General features: G+C 36.7%; 1 protein-coding gene across 3 annotated transcripts in view; it reads left to right on the top strand.

Moving 5' to 3' along the window:
• TBCK (TBC1 domain containing kinase) overlaps positions 1-15,982 on the top strand; it is a 188,080-nt gene that overhangs the window by 14,008 nt on the left and 158,090 nt on the right. For all 3 annotated transcript variants that reach the window (XM_077815109.1, XM_077815107.1, XM_077815108.1), the window contains exons 2-3: positions 2,048-2,276; positions 4,478-4,550. In XM_077815109.1, coding sequence (XP_077671235.1) covers positions 2,084-2,276; positions 4,478-4,550 — 266 coding nt within the window. In that variant the 5' untranslated portion in view covers positions 2,048-2,083. The remainder of the gene's footprint in view (positions 1-2,047; positions 2,277-4,477; positions 4,551-15,982) is intronic.

Below are 15,982 nucleotides of genomic sequence, written 5' to 3'. Positions count from 1 at the left end.
GGTCACAAGGGAGCATTCTGGGATAGGTCCCGGAGGCCAATAACGTCTAATTGTGTCCACATTACCTGTAACCCAGAACTGCGATTTCGATTTTAGCGCTACTCCACTTGCCGAGGTGGAGTACAGAAATTGGATTAAAGAGCCCTTTAAATCGGAAAAACTGGTTCCGTCGTGTGGATGGAATCAGTTTTTTTCGAAGCAACTCGGCTAATTTCGAAGTAACCATGTACTATAGACCAGGCCTTAGGCAAGTAGGAACTCTAGTCGCTTTTACTTAGGCATATTTAAAAGTTTTCCCAGGCTGACCTGAAATGATCAGTTTGGTTCACTGACTGCAGTTAATCCTTCTGTTTCTTTAATAAATCATTTTAGTTGTAAAGAGGAAACATGTTTTGATAAGAGAAGTTTATGTATTCAAAGCATTTAAGGTGGTTTTGTTTAATAAATATAAATATTATATGCGGTCTTGTGTGTTTAATTAAATTCTGGTTACCATCCTAATGCGGCTTGACACAAATCATGAGCAAAAAGTTTATGTAATAGAAAATCATGAATGAATTATTACGTATTTAACATACTAAAATGTACAATTAATAAGCATCTGAAAATATTAAGGTATAGAGTTGTTTAAATAGATCTATATATTTATAGAGTCGCCTCCTAAGTAGAAAAAAATATACCTTTTTCTTTCGAAAATAACTGAAGTACAAATTGAAATGTTGATCAGAATCATTTATTTAAATTGAGACATTCCACTTGGTGATTTAAATCGCCTTGATTTAAAATCAGTCCACCCTGAATGCCAAGTTAAAATTCTGTATTACTTATTTTATTCCTTACTCTATCTTCCTTCCTGTTCTTCCACTCACTTCTGTAATCTGTTTCTCACATGCCATGTGCACACACATGCACATGCTGTCTCTTTCACACATGCTGGCAACAGGGACAGTCCATGTCTAACGATGGCCTATGCTGCCAGGCTTCACAGCCCAAAACTGATTGGGGAAATGGGTTAAGCAAAGTCATACACTCAGCTGCATTAGATTCTGATACTTGGTTCTTTATGTCAAGATGTTAGCAGGCCAGCTGAAGAGGGAGAATTTGTGACTTAACCTGTCAAACATGTATTTATTGGCGGGGCAGGGGGGGACATGTTGTTTTTTGTTTTTGTTTTATTCTTGTATTGCACAGCGGTGACATATTTTTCCAAAAAAGCGTGAGTGAAATTTTAACTCTAAATTAATTGAAATGCCATGTAATGCTTGGCCCAGACTAGGGAACTTGCTTCCCCAAGAGATAAGAATGATGATGGAACTCACCACTTCTGGAACTAAAAGCAAAACGCATTTCTTTGAATCAGTGTTTCCAATAACTTTTTCACATACGGACACTTCACTGCCACTCTTACACATGAACATAAAGAAGCAAACCAAACCTACCACCTAATCAAGCTGTTTCTCATACTTGGCTGGGAAAGAAGTGGGGAGGGGGAAGAGAAACTCTTATTTTCTATTTTTGGATACTTATGAGATGTTAATATACTCCAGTGATGAAGGGTTATCTGACGTACTAAGGACACCTCAACAAACGGTGTTGAATTTTGAGAAACGTAACTTGTGGTCTGCTAGTATGTGATGTGGTTTTAAGAATATATTTTTCTTTCATTCCATTTAAAATCTATCCTTAACCATCAAGATAATGAAGACTCTGTTTTATTTTAAGACTGCTTAGCTTCTTTTGTTGGTTGCTTTATTTAACTTGATATTAACACAGTCTTCACTATAAATCTAAAGTTTATTTTAATCCCTGAACATTGTTTAACACTGTCTAGCTTCCCTATTACTTTTGTAATGCAACAGGGCTGCATAATTGTGATACTGATGCACAAGTGTATTTTTTTTTTGTTTTACTAAGAATTATGCTTTAGTGGCTTTATTACTTTAAATCTATTCTATCTAATATTTTGGCAGTATTAATAATTTGTTAATCACAAAACCCTTTTTGCCATACTTCAGATTTTAGGTGAAATTCTTCATTTTCTTTTCAGACGTGTGCACTGCTTGGAAGGATTTAAGGGGAAAAAATGTTTCCCTTGAAGGATGCTGTGATGGGTGCCTCCACATTTTTTGCTTCAGCTCTGCCACACGATGTTTGTGGAAGCAATGGTCTTCCTCTGACACCAAACTCCATCAAAATTTTGGGCCGTTTTCAAATCCTTAAGACAATCACTCATCCCAGACTTTGTCAGTATGTCGACATTTCTAGAGGAAAGCATGGTGAGTGTTTTCTTTCCTAGGGAAATTGCATTTTTATGCAAGAAGATATTTTACAGTAATGATTTTGTTGATGTTTGAAGTTAACTGCCCCAGTAAAAATTTTTCCTTTGTGGCTTACATTGGAGAAAGCGTGCACATTTTGTTTTCAGGACAGCAGTGTGGCTCTATCTGGACTGACTCTGTAGCAGTCTTATTGCTCTGTCATTACACATAACAAAATGTATGTAATGTAAAACAAGGTGTAAGAGAGAGAAGGTGGGTGAGGTGATATCTTTTATTGGACCGTCTGTTGATGAAAGAGACAAGTGTCACTCTTAGTAACTTTCCCATACCTGAAGAAGAGCTCTATGTAACTCGAAAGCCTGTCTCTTTCGCCAACAGATGTTGGTCCAGTAAAAAGATATTATCTCACTCACCCTGTCTCTTTAATATTCTGAGTCTGACACGCTCCATAAAAGCAGATGTAGGTGGTTTGGCTGAAGGTCTCTGTAATCTGGTTATCCGCATAACAAGGAGTGATCACTTTTAGGTATTTCCTTTTCTTTTTCACAAAGTTCTCATCGCTCTCTTTTCTTTCACTGCCCCTCCCCGCCCGTCCAATTTTTTTTTCATTGAAATCTGCAGATTTCTTCATTCACTTGCCTTGTGGGTTTCTGGAATTCATCAATTTGTCTCAATTTTTTTTATATATTTTAATTTCTTTAGCCTTTCTTTTAATCTTTAACCTTTGAAAGAAATATGTTCTACAGAAGGAGAGCCCAGCAATTTTGTCCCAATCTTCTATTATGTCTTGAATCTTAAAAAGGAGTGTGAATTTTGTAAGGCAAATTGACTTTAAAGTAGAAACTAGGGCTGTCAATCAATTAAAAAAATTAATCGTTATTAATTGCGCTGTTAAACAATAATAGAATATCATTAAAATATTTTTGGATGATTTCTGCATTTTCAAATATATTGATTTCAATTACAACACAGAACACAAAGTGTGCAGTGCTCACTTTATATTTATTTATGATTAAAAATATTTGCACTGTAAAAAACAAAGAATAGTATTTTTCAGTTCAGCTAATACAAGTACTGTAGTGCAATCTCTTTTTCATGGAAGTTGCCATGCAACCTCCTGTTTTCACTCTTAGGTGACATTGTAAATAAGAAGCAGGCAGCCTTATCTCACGTAAATGTAAACAAACTTGTTTCTCTTAGTAATGGGCTGAACAAGGAGTTGGACTGAGTGGACTTGTAGGCTTTAAAGTTTTACATTGTTTTGTTGTTGAGTGCAGTTATGTAACAAAAAAAACCCTATATTTGTAAGTTGCACTTTCACCATAAAGAGATTGTACTACAGTATTTGTACGAGGTGTATTGAAAAATACTATTTATTTTGTTTATCATTTTTACAGTGCCAATATTTGTAATAAAAAATAACAGTATAAAGAGAGCAATGTCTACTTTGTATACTGTGTTGTAATTAAAATCAATATATTTGAAAATGTAGAAAAACATCCAAAACTATTTAAATAAATGGTATTCTATTATTGTTTAGCAGTGTGATTAACTGCACGATTATTTTTTTTAATTGTTTCACAGCCCTTTTTAAAACTATTAACTATCAAGGCAGAAACAATGGATGTATTGTGCTTGTACTCTGTGATAACTCTGTTATAACTAACACTTTCCTACTAAAATAGTATGGTGACTAGGCTGACACTAATATGCCTGGCAGGTGCAGAGCATTCCTCTCATTAAAAATAGCAAGGTCAATGTTTGGTGAATTTTGATATGTTCTTGGAAAGTATTTTTGTTTTTGCAAGTGTGTTTCATATTACAGAAAGCTGTCAGAAAGGTATGTTGTAGTGAAAATTAAACATGGAGGCATCTCTAATATAGGTAGTCTTCACTATTCACAAAAATGTTTCTTTAGTAACAATTGAAAAGGTGACAGGTCTTGGTGTTTTAAATTTATCTGTGAGCATTTAAAAAAATCTTCTGTATTTTATATATAAAAATAAAGCAATTTTGTTTCTGTGCAGTCTGAGTTGTAAGCATTTTGAAGGATGTATAATGTGGCTATATTCAGTGTATGCCAAGATATTTACAGTTCTTTAAAATAAGGCATTCTCTTAGTCACTAGCTTATGAAATGTTGAGATAATGCTGTGTGTCCGGATTCTAAAATTGCTGTTGGTGTATTCTTTTAATTAGAGAGGCTGGTGGTGACTGCTGAACACTGTGAAAAGAGTCTGGAAGATTTGCTGCGAGACAGGAAACCTGTGAGGTACAGTATCAGGGAAAACACAGGAAGAGAACACGCTAATTAAAAGCTTCAGATACCTTATCATTTAAAGTCCAGACACAAATTTTCTTTAACAAAACAAACAAACAGACTACTTTTATAGGTCCATATGAATTTAATACTTATATTGGCTAATGTTTAACCCTTAAAGCACTGTCTACCAGACTTAACACTTGCTTAGGAGGGTTTGTGTATATTTCTTCAGAGTCTAAAAGGTGAAGAATTTTAAAGAGAAATGTTTAAAATTAAGAAATACTTTTCTGCACACTAAACCTTGTTTTTATTTTAATAAATGCTGTTTGGAATAGAGTGAAAGTTAAGAGAAGGGGTTAGAATTTACATAAATTAAAATGTAAAAACAGTGTTTACAAAGATTTGGCAGTTGAGGTTTAATCTTCTTGATGAAAATACCACTTTCAAGGAAAAGTAATTATAAACAGTTTATTCTGATATCTTTCGTTTGCATTTCTATGCATTAAAAATATTAATTGCTTCTCTGCTCATTTTTATGCCAGGTATATCACATTTGCAAAATGCAGTTCTGATACAAATACAAAAAAGTTCACAATACATTTCTACACAAGTAATATAAATGTAGCTGTGTGCAAAAACTCACACACCACAGTTCTAATGTGAAGATCTCCATCAAGTTTGGTCATTGAAGATACTACAGTAATGCATTCCATGGTCACTACTGTGACTTTTATTGCAACTTTAAAGTAATTACTGTAAGGAAATAAATATTATCGTTAGTAGTTTCAGAAGGGCATATTTCAGGTAAGGTACTATCCAGATATGTTCCTATGACTTAGCACATAAATCTGACTTTATCTGTATATGTAGAAGGTTTATATACAACATGAACCATCCTCGCTGCTACTCTGAAATCTATCTATTATGTGAGTTAAGTAGTTTCTGTGGGCACTATGTGTCCATATTATATTTCCATAATAATTCATTGTTAACGCTAAGGTTGCACAGTTAACCAGGCTGGTCTGTATTTGTGACCGTAAAGAATGAACATGCCATTTTCCCTTTGTGCATATCCATAAGTATTACAATACAGTATTTACATAATTAAATACTAATTCTCAAATATTATAAAGTTTTTGGTACTCTGAAAGGTAAATAAACACCATATCTTTTAAGGAGCAAAGTTAAAGGTTGAATGCAGAACCTTAACTTTAATGCTTTCATACCTGTATATATGCTGTGTATTCATATGGGGCCTGATCCAGTGCCCATCAAACTCGACAGGAAACTTTCCATTAACTTTGGTGGGCTTTGGATCAGTCCCTTTCATAGTCCTACAAAGCTCTAGAAATAATTAAAGCAGGAGGAAAACCTCCCCCCCACCCCCTTACCTTGCTCTACTGTACCACTCTCTCATGGTCCTCCCAGAAACGAATGTTTTAGTGTGGGATGCGAGGGAGCACAGATTGACTACTGCCTCGGAGCTAGTTTTGAGAAAAATCCACTTAAAACAAAATAGCTATTTGTTTTTAATTAAATGATAAAAAGATGCCTCTACAAAGGCGTAGGTGCCTTGGCAGTTAATTTTACAATAACCCCAGCAACAATAAAACAGTTGTTCAAACAACCCTCTCCCAGCCCTCCAAAAAAAATCAAAAACAAAATCCTGTTTTCTCTCCTTTTAGAGAAATAGCCTCAGTCTTCTCTAAAAATCTTCTCAATTAAGTAATAGCTTTTGCAGCAGTGGCTCCTGGCTCATTTGCTTGTGCAATGCATTTCTCAAGCCCCTCGACTACTGTTCATTTTTACAGCACTTGAAGATTTGCTAGGTATCTTAGTACCTCATTTTTGAAATTCCCTAACTTTGTTCAGTTGTTATGGTTTGTCTTCACAACAGGCAAAGTTCATCCTCAGTAATGGCTAACTGCATTAGTATTCAGAATTTCAGCCATTTTTGCTGTGGCCTTGTCCCAAAAATGGGAGAAGTTTGTGTGGTGGGTTTTTTTTGTTTTTTGGGTGGGTTTTTTTGAGTGGGGAGGAAATATGATGTAGGGGTTTGGATTTTTTTCCATTAACACAAAAATGCTGAAAAGTTTCTACTGCGACGTTAAAGTAAATCTGAGTTCAGGTATTGAAATTTATTTCCAAACAGGAATTTTTAAAGAAATGGAAAGTAATTCCTATATCCTCAGTATAGTAGGTGCTTCTGCTTCAAACGTTGCAGTTGATAGCATATGTAGTAGAAGCTAAAAGATAAGTTCTCTTCAAGCAATGTTTCCAGTTAGACTAAGACAAATATTTTCCCTTTACTTGCCCTTTGTGAGACCCATCAATAGCCAGAAATAATTTGGACAGGAGCAATTCCCAGTTATTTGATCTGTCTATGTCTATTAGCTTTATAGAGAACTGTTTGGCTTTTTCCACGTATTCTGATTGCAGTAGTCTATGATAGCAGAGCACATTTAATACCCAGAGCTGATGAGTATGCTATTGTAATTAATTTCATAAACTGTTTATGGAATGGAGAAGCTGCTCTTATGGTTTCTAGATTAGTTTTTTCCACACTTGCCAGAAACTAAGTCCTTTGCACCTGTACCACACTTTGATGTAAAGTCAGCAGGAAATCTTCTATTAGGTTAGTGTTGAAATTCAAGACCTACCATTGTGGACTGTCCAGCTTTCCATACATATTGCAAAACAACAGGCTGTCCAGCTGTCTGGTAGTTATTTGCAGTTAATCATCTAAAGTCATGCATCACTTATGGCATACATTACTTACAGTCTGATTTACATTTTTTTCTAAAAAAGTGAACAAGAGCATCCTTCATGTTTAAGGTTAACTATCCTCAAAGTTTGACCAGGACCTCATACCTGTGGGGGGGCATCAGAATTAAGAGTTTTTTGGACTCCTGGTATCTGCTCTGTTGTGGGATAAGCACAGTGTGGTAACTACTTGTACTGGGAAATGGGAGTATGGAGCCGCTGCTGCTGGCCCTGGGGCTGACCACGCTGCTGGACTCATACAGTCTTAATTTGTTCTGTGTGAAATGGAGATTTCCAGAACCTGAAGGATTAGAAATTTAATTCTTATTTTAAAGGAGAGTTTAAATGATGAAGGGCTGCCTGCAACGTGCCGATACTTACCACCACTGTCCTATGGCTCAGGCCAGACTCTGTCAAGAGACAGAGACAAAACTATCCCTTCCATGCTCGCTATAGCCTGGGAGACAAATTAAAAATATCTCAGTTATGTTAGTCATGGGGTACGGTTCAGGCAGTACCAGGAGTCGATAGATTTAGAGAAGAACAACATTACATTGCATTTATGACAACATTTCCATAGAATGTGCAGCATGGCTACACAGGACCTTGAGACACTAGAAAAAGCCAGTCAAATGTGTGCACACGCACGCTCACGCACACATTAGGTTCCAGATACCTCCCAATGAAACAGAACAAAAGTTCTGAGAACTTCCTTCCTATCACATATGCCTCATATCCTGCGACTTTCAGAATCCCCTTAGCAGAAGTGGAGAATAAATGAACAACTTCCAACAGTGGATCGAGGTGTGAGTGGGGTTAGGAGAAGAATCCTGTGCAAATGGTCAAGAGTCCTTATGGCTAACCAGTGATGGATTCTCCACCACTGACAATTTTTAAATCAAAATTGGATGTTTGTCTAAAAGACATGCTCTAGGAATTATTTGGGGGAAGTTGTATGGCCTGTGTTATACAAGAACTCAGACTGGGTGATCACAATGGTCCCTTGTGGCCTTGGAATCTATGAATAAACTGTTCTCCAAATTTGTGGATGGGAAAGAATTTCCTTAGGGCACATTGGCAGGAACTTGGCAATATTGTCACCTTTTGAAGTACTGAGTTGGGATTGCATATTAGGCTTCCATGCACTATCCTATAACACCACAGAGGTGTGGTCCAGAACACTGGTTGGCTTTGTTCCATCCTGTCTCTCTTTTTTTCTATATTCTCTGGTTTGTCATACGTCTCGGGAGCCTGCTGTATTTTAAATACCAAAGCAGTTGTTCATCTCTAGAAAACAACAATATTAGTTCCCTGTATTGTTAACTGCTGAGTCATGAACTAGCCTATTCCAGACTGTTGATTAGCCTTTACTTGTGTTGGGGAGGGTTGGCCTCCATAGCAATGACTGGAACTCAGGAGACGGGAGTTCAGTTAGTCATTGCTGAGTTCCAGGCTCAGCCACTGACGCAGTGTGTGTTTAGATCAATCACTTTCTCTTTCTGGCCTCAGTTACCCATCTGTAAAATGGGGATGATCTTTTTTTCCATCCTTTGTCTTTTCTGTTTGAGTATGTTCTGCAGCATGGGTTGTCTTTCACTATGTGGCTATGCGATGGATCTTCCAGGGATTGTTGTAACATAAATAACAATCAGAAAGCTTGATAGAACTTTCTTTTATGGTTGGAGCTGCAAATGAGTATCCTAACTAGTATGAGTGTCCTAACTTCTGTTTAGCTCAGACACTCAGATTACCTTTTCTAGACCTGAAGAAGAGCTTTGTGAAGCTCAAGCTTGTCCCTTCCACCAACAGTATTTGGTCCAATAAAATGTATTACCTCACCCATCTTGCCTCTCTTCTAAGCATCTGTAAAATGGGTTGTTACTCCAACTCATCTGCTCTCTCAAAATCTAATTAAAATAACTCTTATTTGTGTGGTAATAGTTCAGATCCCTCCACTCTGAGGAGAGGAGGTGAAAAACTGAAAGATCATGCTGCATGGTGGGAGTAGAGAAGGGAGAGAGTGCCACCTTCACACATTTGGAAACTTAGAATTCCCCTGCCGCTGCTTTGGAGTGGCCAGGCTTTGTAGAATTTTTGGGGTGGATCCAGGTGCAGGAAGGTTTGGAGTTAGACCATCTACTCTCTTCAGTATTCTCCCTTGTTTACCATGGAAATATTCATATGGATAGTTCACCTGGAATTAGTACTGTTTGAAGCAGCATTAGTTCCTGTGAGTTCTCTTCCTGGCTGCTGTGATGACATCACATGGGATTCTGGTAGCAGCAGCACAGCTCCATTTGAAACTGTAGTGCCATCAGGAAGGTAAGCAATAGCAATGGTCTAGTGATAGGCATTGATGTGGGAGTCTCTGGTGACTTTCTTATCCTGGAGCATTTGGGGAGCCATGTCCTCTTTTTATGCCACACCTGTCCACCAATTTTGTCCTCTTGAGAGAACATGTACAAGTAGATTATTCTACGTAACCCATTCAGTTTCTAGAGGTAGTGTTTATGGGCTTCTCAGTATGGGAAGGCATGATCTAGATAATAGTTTCTTTTTCACCTAATCATAGTAACTTGCAGTGTAGTTTTCCTCACTGTAGCTTTAATTTTCTTAACAATTGCTAACACAAAATCAGTTTTGAGACGTATCTTCTGGAGACATCTTAGTACCAGTTTTTTTTAAAGGGCCTGGCATTTGTATACACAATAGTTGCACTCCTGATTTGTATGTGCAGAGATTAGGCCCCAAAAACTTGGCCCTAAGCATCTAGTGAATTGCCTGTAGCAATGCCTGTGTATGTAAGGGTTCTTGTGAATATGCTTCTCAAACATCTTCAAAATGAGCTAAACAAAATACCTGAAAAATCTGAAGGGGGAATAATAAAATTCCAAAGTCCATCAAGTTCAGTAAGGTCAGTTCTCACCATTGTTTAAAGCTTTATTAGGTTTGTAAAGTTATGTCTGCTTACCACCACTTTGATACCAACAGATGACAAGTTAAGATATTAAAAGATGGGAAATTAACTTTTTTTTTTTAAAGCTATTTTAGAACTATTCCTTTGGGATCATTTTTCCAGACAATATTAAAGAAGCTATAAGCAACACTTCATTGATGTTATAATATGAATTATGTGTATTTTTCCTTGCATGTCATACTTGAAGTGGTTTTCTTTTTCATTCTTTGATGAAGTTGATCTGCACTTGTATCCTTAATAATAAAAATGCCAACAAATGTAGCCTTCAGACATTTAGCAGACTTCTGGCACCTCCAGTAGTGTTTCTGGATTGGTCTTAAATTTGTGACTAGGACGGTCTATGCATATTTCTTTCTTTAATACAAAACAGTTTTCATACATTTTGAAAGTTATGTTTAAAAAACTACCAGCGAACCATCAGAGATACAGAGGTATAGTATGTTGTACATGGACTCTTTGATAGGAAGCAGGCTATGTCTGCAGCTGCTTATTTGCTTAGTGGAAAACATGATCTGACTGTCTTGGATGAGTAACTTTTATTTGCTCTTGTGAACTATTGTCTACTCGATTAGATTTCTTCATTCTGTTCTGGAAAGAATGCAGTTCTTGGGGTGAAATTACAGTATGAAAGATACTGTAGAGAAAAAGATAACTTCCATATAGCTATCGATTTTAAAAAACCTGGACTTACAGATGGGTTCAGGTCTTCTAAAGTCTTTCCTATGCTTTGAGTTTAAAAGCTGCACATGACCAGGGCATCAAGGGATGCATGTACTCTGCTTTGAATCAAGACAGTGGGCTCAAACTTTCCATGAGAAACCCATGTGCTATAATGAAGGTATACTGAACAAGGGTAGGTGATGGAGTAGTAAAACACACTAGCATTAACAAACAGAACCTTTTAAAAAGTAGTTTCTCTCTTGCCATGTATAACATAGTATACTTTGGGGCATTTACTAGCTTCCGAGTTTTCCTTTTAATTCTCTACCAGAGGTTTATTTCCAAAACAAAATGTATTTTAGTGAAAACACGATGTAAGAATAACATTAGTCAAAACTTGTTTATTCATTATCTAAAGCTAATTTTCTTAATATAGAAATCAAACACTTTTGTAACTAAAGAAATTGGAGTTGGAGGTATATTGTAAAATATAATTAACTGTAGCATTCCTTCTATACAATAGATATATTTTGCATTTGGTCTTTTATGTGAGTAATTACGAATGTTCAGGATGTTAAACAACGACAACAAAAAGTAGCTTACATGAGGTATTGCATACGTGAGGTATTGAATACTTGCCCAGTTCTGTTCCATTTAAGTCAATGGTGTTTTACCGTTTTCTACAATGGGTGCAGTAGTAAGCCGTGGGGAGGGGTGGGGGGAGAGAGAGAGTGTGTGTGTGTACAATTTACTATATGCCATGTAAGTTACACTTTTCTTTCATTCTAAACATGTCCTGTATGTGAACTATAGGGTTTCTCTTCCTGACCTGTATTCAGGGTATAGTTTTTCTTTCCTCAGATGATAGAGGAACTAATACAAATATTCTAACAAATTTCTTTTGTGCTGAAACTGTCAATGCCCAATTTTGGGGGAAGAAAAGTTGGTCAAGATCAGTGGGACAATTTTTCATTCATTCAAATGTGGAGGAAGGAAAATATACTTAATGCTCCTGTCAGAAATTTTGAGTGGACAGAGTTTTAAACCATCCTCTCTCCAAAAATCCTAGCAGAGCAGCGCCATCCTCCTAAGGGGAGGTATCTTGATCCTGTTGACACGTTTCTGCCACAGACTTTGTAAGGGTATAAGTAGAATCCCATTTTGTATAAGTGCGCATGTTATACCTAGCAAACCACCAGACTGGACAAATAATGTGCCAATGAACATCAGATTTGTGAATGTTGAAATCTTACTAGTTTACATAAGCTACAGTGTCATAGAAAGCTGGTAGTGTGTTTCAGCTTGATTCATTGAGCCAATGGGTAATATAAACTTCAGATCTCAACTTGAGATCCCAAGAAGTGGTTAGTTTTCAATGCTTGTACTATTTTTTTCTATATAGGTTATCTAGCATGAGGAACTGACCAATCCATTAAACTTTAACACATGGTGTATGCTTTACCTTTGTTTCTGTCGTCTTGAGCAAGTGGCAAGTTGGTGACTAGTATTAACTTGCAAGCTACGGTATCTCCTGAGAAGTGAGATCACAGAACATTACACACAGAAACACCATCAAATTTAGCATCACTCACTAACTTAATGGATACACTACTTAAAATGTGCTATCAGATAACTTGAAATTTAACTCTGCCACCACTCTCTTATTTGACTCATGAACCTGCTTTTGCTATTGCGTCTTGCTGTTTAAAATTAAATGTAAATAGGTGCGCATACATTCCATTAGTTCACCTCCCTGGCCCCAGGGTTTTGAGATTTTAAGTAAAGGTGGCAGTATATCAGTCACCTTCTGCCTTGTCTGTCTTTGTGCTTTCTGCAGTGTAGCCCCTCATATTGAGAACAGCCTCTCAATTAATGTGTATCTAGCCTTCTCCCTCTAAGTCCAGATTACTTTTTTTGGTCAATGAATTTGTACCCATCAATGACTTCTAATTGTAAATGCTTATAGGGAAGTCCTGAACCCAAGTGAGTTTACATCAGCTCAGACCTTAAGTCTTCTGTGAATCTCAGAATAGATCTGTCTCAGTTCTTCTGTAAAATTCCCAAAAGTATTTCTTGTGGTATTCTGCCCAGTTCTTTACATATGTTCCTAAAATAGTATTCTGAATGGAGCACTGAACTGACAAATTAGGGATGAATTTATTTGGATATGTTAGCATACTCATGAGTCTCTCTAAGGGTTTCTTGATTTGTGATGTTTTCGTTTGTACATTTGCCTCCCCTTTTCTTGGGTGCAGTCAAACTCCTTAATCACTGTGTATCTGTTTGTATTTTTGGCAAAACACTGGGATCTATATCAATGTGATATATTCTTTAACACATCTCGTCTGTTAAACACCTTATTAAATTCTTTAAGAATTTTAAATCTGAATCAGTTGGTAAGTTATTATGCATCCACTCGATCACCTGCACTTGCAGACTGTTCTTCAACCAAAGCACATGTGACTTTCTGTTCCACTAGTTCAAACTACTGAGTAGCATCTGTTATGCCTGCATGCCATTTCACATGGGTTCAATTTTGAGCCTGCCAGGTGCACCAAGCTTAGCTTTTAATCTTAATATTGGGTGGTCAGTGACATTAAAAGAACACTAAGGTTACAAAGTCAAGTTCTCAAAAATTAGGAAATGACAGAGAATTAAGGTTATGACATTTACCCTTTTTTATGTAAGGTTGTACTTGTCTTTTTTATTTTATTTGGTTTCAGCTGCCTTTATTAAAAATAATAATAATAATTCTCTTCGAATGTTTTCGGTCTACAGTGAGTCCACCGGGTCTGTTCTTTATGAACTGGCACTGCTTCACATAATCACAGAAACCAGAGCTAGACAAGATCTAGTTGATTTTACCATCTCCCTGCTAATGCAGTATTGTTTAGTATATGATTGATGGGAGATATTGTTTTCAGTACTATCAGTTTAACCCCACAAAAAACACTGCAGTAAATGCAGTAAGACCATTTTATTTTTAAATTGGTGAAGTTTTTTTTGAAAAAACATTTTCATTAGTGAGATTTTTAGTGGGACTCTGCTGACTGCTTAGGGACAAAAAGTGGAAATAAAGTGTGGGCGGGTGGGTGGTTCCTGTACCGAAATTAGATGCGGGAAGTTTTCAACATGATCAGAGTTTAACCAAGGTCCTTTCATATGTCACTCATAATTTCCTTTGCCATCTTTGCTCATTATCTATCAAAAAGACTTTTATTTTAAGCAAGGGTAACTCACTTCTCTCTGTTCTCCTCTTCCTACTTGGTTCTTCAATTACATGATACTAAATTAGGTTCCTAAACGTCATTAATATAAAAAAGTAATAAATGCAGGATTATTATTTAACTGCAGAATTGAACAAAAGAAATTGAGCAGTGAAGGAAAAAGTTTTTTGCTCTGTTCTTTATCCTCCAACGCCTTCTGGTGCAAGGGGTCCACCAGTTTCTGCTATTTATTTCAGTCTTGTGCTCATCTGTTCAGGCTTCTGAGTGTCACGTTGAGGAATATGACTTCTTTCTCTATTTTGTGTAATGTGTTCATATTATCAGTTGCTGTGGAAGCCATGTTGGTGGCATCCTTAAGTCATGCCCTAAATATCACCTCCATCCTCTTACCATATTTGATACTTTAGATCGATTTGCTCTTCTTAGAAATTCTGACATTGCAAAAAACTCTTTGCAATCGACTCTGAAGATCTTCCGCAGGCATTTACTTTGGAATGAGGGTCACCAAATGAAATTAATAGGCAGCAAGTTTAAAACAAACAAAGGGAAGTATTTCTTCACACAATGCACTCAACCAGTGGTACTCTTTGTCAGAGGATATTGTGAAGTAAGTATTGTGTTATAACAGGGTTCAAAAAAGAACTAGATAAGTTCATGGAGGATAGGTCCATCATTAGCCAAGATGGGCAGGGATGATGTCCCTAGCCTCTGTTTGCCAGAAGCTGGGAATGGGTGATAGGGTATGCATCACTTGATGATTACCTGTTCTGTTCATTCACTCTGGGGAACCTGGCATAGGCCGCTGTCGGAAGGCAGGATACTGGGCTGGTGGATCTTTGGTCTGACATAGTGTGGCTGTTCTTATGAGTTGATTTTTATCAATCTCTGTTGTAGATTTCTTACTCTGCTTCATAAGGGAGGACTGATTTTATGCCAGTGTTAAAAATTCTTTGTGTCAGTGCCAGACACTTTATTTTTCTAAATCTTTTCAAGTTTATGCAAGTTGTTTGCTGCTTTTGCTATTTGTTGCTTGACATGTAGCATGGGGTCACCATCATTGCACATTTCACTCCATAGATAGGCAAAAGGACTTTTTCTTCGTTTATTCTAATGGTTACTTTTGGGACAGTGATAGCCATATATTTTGTTTTTGCCTTGTTGATGAACAAACCAACTTGTTTTGCTGTTTCTTTTCTTCCTTTAAGTGATGTATTGAACTAAGCAGGACAATGAGGTCATCCAATTGTGTTTTATTATTTGTCCATAAAATTCCTCTGTTGCCTTCTGTAGTTACTTTCTTCATAACGTGGTCAATGACCAATTCAGACAAGAGTAGAGACCTACCTTGCCTTACTACAGCTGTCATTTCAGACCATTGACTCAAGTGTTGCTGTCTACAAATGCACATTTGGCATTATCATGTAGATCCTTGATTTTTCTAATTATGTTTGCTGGTATTCCATAATATGTCATAATTCTCCAGGGACTTTACTATTATTCAAAGTATTTTGTAGTGAAGTAAATACTGAAAACTGGTCAAATAAATTAGTTCTTACATAATTTATTCCAGGAAAATAAAATTTATTCCAGGGCGAAAATAAGCATTTTCCTTGTGTGACAGCCCCATTAGTCTGTGCTTTTAGAATAATTTTGTTTCCATACCTCTATGTATTCTCCATTCTTTAAAGATACTGTTGGCACAATTTTCTCATGCTTTAGTCTTGTTGCGCCACTTAGAGTTGAGTGAAAGCTTTGGGAGCTTCCAAGTTTGTCTTGCATTTTGTTGATTTTCTTTTGTATGTTTATTTGTTGTG

This window comes from Eretmochelys imbricata, chromosome 4, assembly GCF_965152235.1.
Source record: "Eretmochelys imbricata isolate rEreImb1 chromosome 4, rEreImb1.hap1, whole genome shotgun sequence".
NCBI lineage: Eukaryota > Metazoa > Chordata > Testudines > Cheloniidae > Eretmochelys > Eretmochelys imbricata.
This window is presented reverse-complemented; position numbering and strand designations above follow the sequence as displayed.